This window comes from Phyllobates terribilis, unplaced genomic scaffold (genome assembly GCF_046119375.1).
Source record: "Phyllobates terribilis strain yellow unplaced genomic scaffold, ASM4611937v1 Scaffold_2__4_contigs__length_985480577, whole genome shotgun sequence".
NCBI lineage: Eukaryota > Metazoa > Chordata > Amphibia > Anura > Dendrobatidae > Phyllobates > Phyllobates terribilis.
The window spans coordinates 932,450,321-932,460,926 of record NW_027362762.1 but is presented as its reverse complement, the minus strand read 5'-3'; the positions used below and the strand labels follow the sequence as shown (position 1 = coordinate 932,460,926).

General features: G+C 40.0%; 1 protein-coding gene across 2 annotated transcripts in view; it reads right to left on the bottom strand.

Moving 5' to 3' along the window:
* Nucleotides 1-9,335: 9,335 nt before the first annotated feature.
* Nucleotides 9,336-10,606, bottom strand: part of LOC141237437 (trifunctional purine biosynthetic protein adenosine-3-like) — a 94,415-nt gene continuing 93,144 nt past the window's right edge. For both annotated transcript variants that reach the window (XM_073668341.1, XM_073668342.1), the window contains exon 22: nt 9,336-9,855. In XM_073668341.1, coding sequence (XP_073524442.1) covers nt 9,673-9,855 — 183 coding nt within the window. In that variant the 3' untranslated portion in view covers nt 9,336-9,672. The remainder of the gene's footprint in view (nt 9,856-10,606) is intronic.

Genomic DNA, 10,606 nt, shown 5'->3' with positions numbered 1-10,606 from the left:
AGCATCTTCCTCCACCTCCTCTGCTGACCTCATCTCTTGGCTGACTGTGGGTTGACAGTAAGTGGGATCTCCAACCTCATCATCATCACCCTGTGCGTTATCACACCCGTCGTCCTCAGAGCCAACCTGTTCCTGCCCTGACAAAAAACTAAAGTTGTCGCTCAAATCAGGTATTTGAGTCTCATCATCGTCTTCCTCATTGTCTCCACCAACAGCAGTTACAGTTTGGGAATGAGGGTCTACATTATGGTCAGAACCTTCTGCGTCTGGTCCTGGATCCGACTCATAACGATTCTAGGCATCAGTGCAGATCATTTCCTCGTCTGGATTCACAGAAGCGCTGGAGTCGACCTCTGATTCCCAAGCTATAGTATGAGTAAACAGCTCTGCAGACTCAACCATCTGTTCTACCTCATACTCAGACGGGCAGCTGGAGATTTGGGAGCTGTGAGGAAGCAAGTGCGATTGGGGTGACACCTTTGAGGACTGGAGTATTTGTGATGTTGAAGTTGATGTGGAGGAGAGCCCACTTAAAGGAGCACTTGATATCCGTTAAAGCACCTGCTGTTTTTGTGCCTCATCTGGAATTTGTAGCGATTGGAGTGGCCGTAAGAAAGGGATCTTATCACATTGTCCGCTAAAAGAAGTAGACATTTTAGTTTGGCTGGAAGATGGTCTTTCTTCTGCAGATGTTACTGTTGCTTTAACACCTACCCCACGGACACAACCTTTTTTCCCCTTCCCAACACGCCTATTTCCCTTTCCACCAGCAGCAGGCCTTTTTCCACTCATTTTGGTGGTTAACTAATTCACAACTCTGGAGTTGTTTGCACAAAAAATCAATGGATGGGAACCGAGCAGAGCTGAGTGGCCAAACTGTGGTATTAGGCCAAAACTATTGGCTGGGTTAGATGCAGAAAAAAATTATTTTGAATTTGCAGCGTGATGGAGGTCAGTATAGATGGACTAATAGAACAAGTCCCACACACAGCTAGAAGCCCAAATATTTTTTCAGAGGTAGATGCAGATAAAAATTATTTTTAATTTGCAACCTGATGGAGGTCAGTATAGATGGACTAATAGAGAAAGTCCCACACACTGCTAGAAGGCCAAATATTTTTTCAGAGCTAGATGCAGATAAAAATGATTTTTAATTTGCAACCTGATGGAGGTCAGTATAGATGGACTAATTGAGAAAGTCCCACACACTGCTAGAAGGCCAAATATTTTTTCAGAGCTAGATGCAGAAAAAAATTATATTCAGTTTGCAACCTGATGGAGGTCAGTATAGATGGACTAATAGAACAAGTCCCACACACAGCTAGAAGCCCAAATATTTTTTCAGAGGTAGATGCAGATAAAAATTATTTTTAATTTGCAACCTGATGGAGGTCAGTATAGATGGACTAATAGAGAAAGTCCCACACACTGCTAGAAGGCCAAATATTTTTTTCAGAGCTAGATGCAGAAAAAAATTATATTCAGTTTGCAACCTGATGGAGGTCAGTATAGATGGACTAATAGAACAAGTCCCACACACAGCTAGAAGCCCAAATATTTTTTCAGAGCTAGATGCAGAAAAAAATTATATTCAGTTTGCAACCTGATGGAGGTGAGTATAGATGGACTAATAGAACAAGTCCCACACACTGCTAGAAGCCCAAATATTTTTTCAGAGCTAGATGCAGAAAAAATTATATTCAGTTTGCAACCTGATGGAGGTCAGTATAGATGGACTAATAGAACAAGTCCCACACACAGCTAGAAGCCCAAATATTTTTTCAGAGGTAGATGCAGATAAAAATTATTTTTAATTTGCAACCTGATGGAGGTCAGTATAGATGGACTAATAGAGAAAGTCCCACACACTGCTAGCAGGCCAAATATTTTTTCAGAGCTAGATGCAGATAAAAATTATTTTTAATTTGCAACCTGATGGAGGTCAGTATAGATGGACTAATAGAGAAAGTCCCACACACTGCTAGAAGGCCAAATATTTTTTCAGAGGTAGATGCAGATAAAAATTATTTTGAATTTGCAGCGTGATGGAGGTCAGTATAGATGGACTAATAGAACAAGTCCCACACACAGCTAGAAGCCCAAATATTTTTTCAGAGGTAGATGCAGATAAAAATTATTTTTAATTTGCAACCTGATGGAGGTCAGTATAGATGGACTAATAGAGAAAGTCCCACACACTGCTAGAAGGCCAAATATTTTTTCAGAGGTAGATGCAGAAAAAAATTATATTCAGTTTGCAACCTGATGGAGGTCAGTATAGATGGACTAATAGAACAAGTCCCACACACAGCTAGAAGCCCAAATATTTTTTCAGAGGTAGATGCAGATAAAAATTATTTTTAATTTGCAACCTGATGGAGGTCAGTATAGATGGACTAATAGAGAAAGTCCCACACACTGCTAGAAGGCCAAATATTTTTTCAGAGCTAGATGCAGATAAAAATTATTTTTAATTTGCAACCTGATGGAGGTCAGTATAGATGGACTAATAGAGAAAGTCCCACACACTGCTAGAAGGCCAAATATTTTTTCAGAGCTTGATGCAGAGAAAAATTATATTCAGTTTGCAACCTGATGGAGGTCAGTATAGGTGGACTAATAGAACAAGTCCCACACACAGCTAGAAGCCCAAATATTTTTTCAGAGGTAGATGCAGATAAAAATTATTTTTAATTTGCAACCTGATGGAGGTCAGTATAGATGGAATAATAGAGAAAGTCCCACACACTGCTAGAAGGCCAAATATTTTTTCAGAGCTAGATGCAGAAAAAAATTATATTCAGTTTGCAACCTGATGGAGGTCAGTATAGATGGACTAATAGAGAAAGTCCCACACACTGCTAGAAGGCCAAATATTTTTTCAGAGGTAGATGCAGATAAAAATTATTTTGAATTTGCAGCGTGATGGAGGTCAGTATAGATGGACTAATAGAACAAGTCCCACACACTGCTAGAAGGCCAAATATTTTTTCAGAGGTAGATGCAGAAAAAAATTATATTCAGTTTGCAACCTGATGGAGGTCAGTATAGATGGACTAATAGAACAAGTCCCACACACAGCTAGAAGCCCAAATATTTTTTCAGAGGTAGATGCAGAAAAAAATTATATTCAGTTTGCAACCTGATGGAGGTCAGTATAGATGGACTAATAGAACAAGTCCCACACACAGCTAGAAGCCCAAATATTTTTTCAGAGGTAGATGCAGATAAAAATTATTTTTAATTTGCAACCTGATGGAGGTCAGTATAGATGGACTAATAGAGAAAGTCCCACACACTGCTAGAAGGCCAAATATTTTTTCAGAGCTAGATGCAGAAAAAAATTATATTCAGTTTGCAACCTGATGGAGGTCAGTATAGATGGACTAATAGAACAAGTCCCACACACAGCTAGAAGCCCAAATATTTTTTCAGAGGTAGATGCAGATAAAAATTATTTTTAATTTGCAACCTGATGGAGGTCAGTATAGATGGACTAACAGAGAAAGTCCCACACACTGCTAGAAGGCCAAATATTTTTTCAGAGCTAGATGCAGATAAAAATGATTTTTAATTTGCAACCTGATGGAGGTCAGTATAGATGGACTAATTGAGAAAGTCCCACACACTGCTAGAAGGCCAAATATTTTTTCAGAGCTAGATGCAGAAAAAAATTATATTCAGTTTGCAACCTGATGGAGGTCAGTATAGATGGACTAATAGAACAAGTCCCACACACAGCTAGAAGCCCAAATATTTTTTCAGAGGTAGATGCAGATAAAAATTATTTTTAATTTGCAACCTGATGGAGGTCAGTATAGATGGACTAATAGAGAAAGTCCCACACACTGCTAGAAGGCCAAATATTTTTTTCAGAGCTAGATGCAGAAAAAAATTATATTCAGTTTGCAACCTGATGGAGGTCAGTATAGATGGACTAATAGAACAAGTCCCACACACAGCTAGAAGCCCAAATATTTTTTCAGAGCTAGATGCAGAAAAAAATTATATTCAGTTTGCAACCTGATGGAGGTGAGTATAGATGGACTAATAGAACAAGTCCCACACACAGCTAGAAGCCCAAATATTTTTTCAGAGCTAGATGCAGAAAAAATTATATTCAGTTTGCAACCTGATGGAGGTCAGTATAGATGGACTAATAGAACAAGTCCCACACACAGCTAGAAGCCCAAATATTTTTTCAGAGGTAGATGCAGATAAAAATTATTTTTAATTTGCAACCTGATGGAGGTCAGTATAGATGGACTAATAGAGAAAGTCCCACACACTGCTAGCAGGCCAAATATTTTTTCAGAGCTAGATGCAGATAAAAATTATTTTTAATTTGCAACCTGATGGAGGTCAGTATAGATGGACTAATAGAACAAGTCCCACACACAGCTAGAAGCCCAAATATTTTTTCAGAGGTAGATGCAGATAAAAATTATTTTTAATTTGCAACCTGATGGAGGTCAGTATAGATGGACTAATAGAGAAAGTCCCACACACTGCTAGAAGGCCAAATATTTTTTCAGAGCTAGATGCAGAAAAAAATTATATTCAGTTTGCAACCTGATGGAGGTCAGTATAGATGGACTAATAGAACAAGTCCCACACACAGCTAGAAGCCCAAATATTTTTTCAGAGGTAGATGCAGATAAAAATTATTTTTAATTTGCAACCTGATGGAGGTCAGTATAGATGGACTAACAGAGAAAGTCCCACACACTGCTAGAAGGCCAAATATTTTTTCAGAGCTAGATGCAGATAAAAATGATTTTTAATTTGCAACCTGATGGAGGTCAGTATAGATGGACTAATTGAGAAAGTCCCACACACTGCTAGAAGGCCAAATATTTTTTCAGAGCTAGATGCAGAAAAAAATTATATTCAGTTTGCAACCTGATGGAGGTCAGTATAGATGGACTAATAGAACAAGTCCCACACACAGCTAGAAGCCCAAATATTTTTTCAGAGGTAGATGCAGATAAAAATTATTTTTAATTTGCAACCTGATGGAGGTCAGTATAGATGGACTAATAGAGAAAGTCCCACACACTGCTAGAAGGCCAAATATTTTTTTCAGAGCTAGATGCAGAAAAAAATTATATTCAGTTTGCAACCTGATGGAGGTCAGTATAGATGGACTAATAGAACAAGTCCCACACACAGCTAGAAGCCCAAATATTTTTTCAGAGCTAGATGCAGAAAAAAATTATATTCAGTTTGCAACCTGATGGAGGTGAGTATAGATGGACTAATAGAACAAGTCCCACACACAGCTAGAAGCCCAAATATTTTTTCAGAGCTAGATGCAGAAAAAATTATATTCAGTTTGCAACCTGATGGAGGTCAGTATAGATGGACTAATAGAACAAGTCCCACACACAGCTAGAAGCCCAAATATTTTTTCAGAGGTAGATGCAGATAAAAATTATTTTTAATTTGCAACCTGATGGAGGTCAGTATAGATGGACTAATAGAGAAAGTCCCACACACTGCTAGCAGGCCAAATATTTTTTCAGAGCTAGATGCAGATAAAAATTATTTTTAATTTGCAACCTGATGGAGGTCAGTATAGATGGACTAATAGAGAAAGTCCCACACACTGCTAGAAGGCCAAATATTTTTTCAGAGGTAGATGCAGATAAAAATTATTTTGAATTTGCAGCGTGATGGAGGTCAGTATAGATGGACTAATAGAACAAGTCCCACACACAGCTAGAAGCCCAAATATTTTTTCAGAGGTAGATGCAGATAAAAATTATTTTTAATTTGCAACCTGATGGAGGTCAGTATAGATGGACTAATAGAGAAAGTCCCACACACTGCTAGAAGGCCAAATATTTTTTCAGAGGTAGATGCAGAAAAAAATTATATTCAGTTTGCAACCTGATGGAGGTCAGTATAGATGGACTAATAGAACAAGTCCCACACACAGCTAGAAGCCCAAATATTTTTTCAGAGGTAGATGCAGATAAAAATTATTTTTAATTTGCAACCTGATGGAGGTCAGTATAGATGGACTAATAGAGAAAGTCCCACACACTGCTAGAAGGCCAAATATTTTTTCAGAGCTAGATGCAGATAAAAATTATTTTTAATTTGCAATCTGATGGAGGTCAGTATAGATGGACTAATAGAGAAAGTCCCACACACTGCTAGAAGGCCAAATATTTTTTCAGAGCTTGATGCAGAGAAAAATTATATTCAGTTTGCAACCTGATGGAGGTCAGTATAGGTGGACTAATAGAACAAGTCCCACACACAGCTAGAAGCCCAAATATTTTTTCAGAGGTAGATGCAGATAAAAATTATTTTTAATTTGCAACCTGATGGAGGTCAGTATAGATGGAATAATAGAGAAAGTCCCACACACTGCTAGAAGGCCAAATATTTTTTCAGAGCTAGATGCAGAAAAAAATTATATTCAGTTTGCAACCTGATGGAGGTCAGTATAGATGGACTAATAGAGAAAGTCCCACACACTGCTAGAAGGCCAAATATTTTTTCAGAGGTAGATGCAGATAAAAATTATTTTGAATTTGCAGCGTGATGGAGGTCAGTATAGATGGACTAATAGAACAAGTCCCACACACTGCTAGAAGGCCAAATATTTTTTCAGAGGTAGATGCAGAAAAAAATTATATTCAGTTTGCAACCTGATGGAGGTCAGTATAGATGGACTAATAGAACAAGTCCCACACACAGCTAGAAGCCCAAATATTTTTTCAGAGGTAGATGCAGAAAAAAATTATATTCAGTTTGCAACCTGATGGAGGTCAGTATAGATGGACTAATAGAACAAGTCCCACACACAGCTAGAAGCCCAAATATTTTTTCAGAGGTAGATGCAGATAAAAATTATTTTTAATTTGCAACCTGATGGAGGTCAGTATAGATGGACTAATAGAGAAAGTCCCACACACTGCTAGAAGGCCAAATATTTTTTCAGAGCTAGATGCAGAAAAAAATTATATTCAGTTTGCAACCTGATGGAGGTCAGTATAGATGGACTAATAGAACAAGTCCCACACACAGCTAGAAGCCCAAATATTTTTCAGAGGTAGATGCAGATAAAAATTATTTTTAATTTGCAACCTGATGGAGGTCAGTATAGATGGACTAATAGAGAAAGTCCCACACACTGCTAGAAGGCCAAATATTTTTTCAGAGCTAGATGCAGAAAAAAATTATATTCAGTTTGCAACCTGATGGAGGTCAGTATAGATGGACTAATAGAACAAGTCCCACACACTGCTAGAAGCCCAAATATTTTTTCAGAGCTAGATGCAGAAAAAAATTATATTCAATTTGCAACCTGATGGAGGTCAGTATAGATGGACTAATAGAATGATGCTATGCCCAAAAGATTTTACTTCACTAGGTGCAGTAAAAAAATTGGTATTCTATACACAGGTGGTATATCTTGCAACACAGATAGGCTACTCCACTGACTAACACACTCTGCAATAGGCCAAAAAGGATTAGCTTTGCTAGATTCAGCCAAATGCTGTGAAAAAAACTTGCACAGCACTGGCACAGACCTGCCTGGCAAAAACTGATAGGAACTGATGTAACCTAGTCCTGAAAAGGACTGCAATTACAATTAGTCTTTACTCTCACAATCTATCTATTTAAGAGCACAGACCTGCCTGATAAAAGTCGTAGGAAATGCTGTAACCTAGTCCTTAAAAGGACTGCAATCACAACTATTCCCTACTCCAAAGCTATCTGTAGATTTGTGCGAAAATTGGCTTGAAATTAACAAGGTATAGCGCACACAGCAACAGCGGTGCCGTCTAACACGCAGCTGCAGCAGTGAGAAAATGGTGGCGACGGGGAAAATGGCTGGGTCTTATAGGGCAAGGACATGTGACATACACTGCCAATGACACATGCCCTTGCTTGTGTGAAAAAAAGCACTTCGCTCCGTGTGTGCGCTGCTGATAGGCTGACAGATTGCACCTCCCCACTGTAAATGCGGGAAAGAGAAAAAAAATGGAGATCTTCATTGTTCCTGCAGAGATCCATCCCCTGCCCCTCCCCCCGCCCCGCTGTACACTCAAACTGCGTATTAACATTAATTTTCATCATTACTGAGAAAAAATCCAGTTATGATTTTGGTGCACGAACAGTTATCGAACATAACCTCGAACAGCCGAATTTTTCTCAAATCGTTCGTGTTCGCCGAACGGCTCGAACACCGCCCAAAACAGCTCGAATTTGAGATTGGCGAACAGTTCGAGTAGAACAACGCTCATCTCTAGTGATGACATCAGATATAATGAAACACGTCATGTCCTCCACTGAAGCTATTAAACCATAAATGGCCTAAACAGATCAAAAACTCTTTTGTGGATTCACATTTGCCAGTGACGAGTGGAAGGTCACAAAGAAAATACTAAAACTTGTAATACTTAATCGAGGACCTGTAATACCCCATCGCAGGTGAGTCAGTGTAAATGGGACAGGAATTAAGGAGCTTTTTAAGGCTCCTTTCTAATCATATGAATCTCTCAGCAGAGTGTAGTGTGGAAGCCTCTTACTGACTGCCGCTTACAATCTGCTGATGGGCCCTCAGGGAAAACCTGGAGGCGTTTTCCTATTACGAAAACCCCCATTTCGCGTGTCTTATTGGGATATAAGAATTGTTTCTAACCTATTATCTCTCCTGGCAGAACATTTGGCAGTATTGTGAAGGACGCCTTCCATAGGATCCGGAGGAGAATAAAACGCTGGAAGTGAACAGCTCTGAAAACTACTGTTCACTGGTTCCTATTCCACCATCACCACTAGGAGTATCCTGAGGACCGTGACCTGCAGTGTAATATGCAACCATACCCATTCCTCCTACCTTCTGTAATCTGGGATGATGTTTTTGCTGCATAATGATGCTCTGGAGTGTCCAAATACAAGAAGAAACTGGAGACCATGAAAATCCTACTAGGATTCAGTAAAATTACCGTGGACCAGCTCTTATAGATGACATGTTGCCTCATGCTCCCAGAGAAGAGCACTTCTCCTTAGGCCATGGTTCCCTAGAGGTTTCCCCTACAGGGGATTTTTCCTCTCCTGAGTGCCGACGGATAAGCACAATTAGAGAATGGCAACTTGTCATCTTCTGCCCTCGGTGGAGTTCACACCAACCACGAGTGGCATAGAGGAACCTAAGAGGACATCTACCAGCAATAAACAGGACCATTCACCATCATGTGCGAGTAGTAGATTTATTTTATATCTGATTGGATAAGCATTTTATATTTAACCCCCTAAGATCACAGGTTTGAGTTGATACATTTTATGTACTTTTCATTGGTACCATTTTGTGACGCATCAAACTTTTTGGTTCATTTTAAATCTGTTTAAGTTTGTTAAATCTGTTTTTAGGGGAGGGATGAAGAAGGAAATGCCTCTCTGGTACAAGTCTTGCGTTTTTTGTAGCAATAATTCTGCAGGAGAAATAATGTGTAAATCTGATAGTTCAGGTTATTACAGGTGCAGCAATACCAATTCTTATAGATAATGGCGTAAAGTGCAGGTACACATCAGGGCTGATCTCCTGGTCACTGCTTCACTCTTACTTCCACCAGTTTCGATAAATTTCCCCCTTTATTGTGTTGTATTTATAAAAGCTCAGCCAGGGAGTCACACCTCAGTATAAACCTGCCTTCAGTCCCCAGATTTCCATACGACACAGCCGTCCATTCCTAAGGTGACAGTTCCAGTGGCTACCAGGTGTACGGCCTTGGCCACTGCTCTCTGTTCAGCTTCTCCCATTTGCGTGCATGCAGGGACCTCTGGATCGTCTACCACCATCTCCTGCAGTATAGTCGGTCCGGGGGAGCTGCCGTCCTATACAGTAGAGTACAGATGGGTTCGCTTAGTATAACAAGGCATTAGGACTTGACAGTAAAAAGCTGACAGGCAATCTAGTGGCTCTGACTTCGGCCCGGCTTAATAGGCACTGTGACAGAGTCACTGGTCTGATATACGAGGGGGGAGGTATGTGTCACTCAGGTTGCTCTCCTGTGTGAACTGAAACCTACTAAATTTCTGCCTGCATGTTATATGCTGGGGGTTAACTCTCTAAAGGGTGTGGTTTTATGGGAATGGCAAAGAGGGTGGGAGGCCATTCCCCTACCTCCCCTTAGGGGTGGCTGAGCAGGGTTTAAATGCTCAGTCACTATTGTTTCCTGTCTGCAGTTTGTGGTCTTGGGAGGGAAGTCTCCAGGCTGTGTTGGGCTGAAGCCAGAGAGCAACACCGGAGGATTGGTGTTGCTGAGACTTCACTGTGCTACTTGGAGCGGGCAGAGCTTCGCTGGCTAAAGGACTCTATTACACTTTATCTTTTGTTTTCCCGTTAACCCCTAGAGGGACTGTTTATTTTTAGGGGATGCTGCTGGAGTTTATGCTGCACAATAAACCCGCAGAAAGTTTACCCAAACCGTGTGTCCTGTGTCTACCTCTGGAGAGCCGAGCAAGTCGCTTTACCACAGCACTTAGCCATGGCAACCTGGCAAAGCTCATCATTTATGCTGTATCCTGTGGTACTGATACAAAGCTTTATATAAAACAAGAGTTCAAACAATCTCAGGTTCAAGTC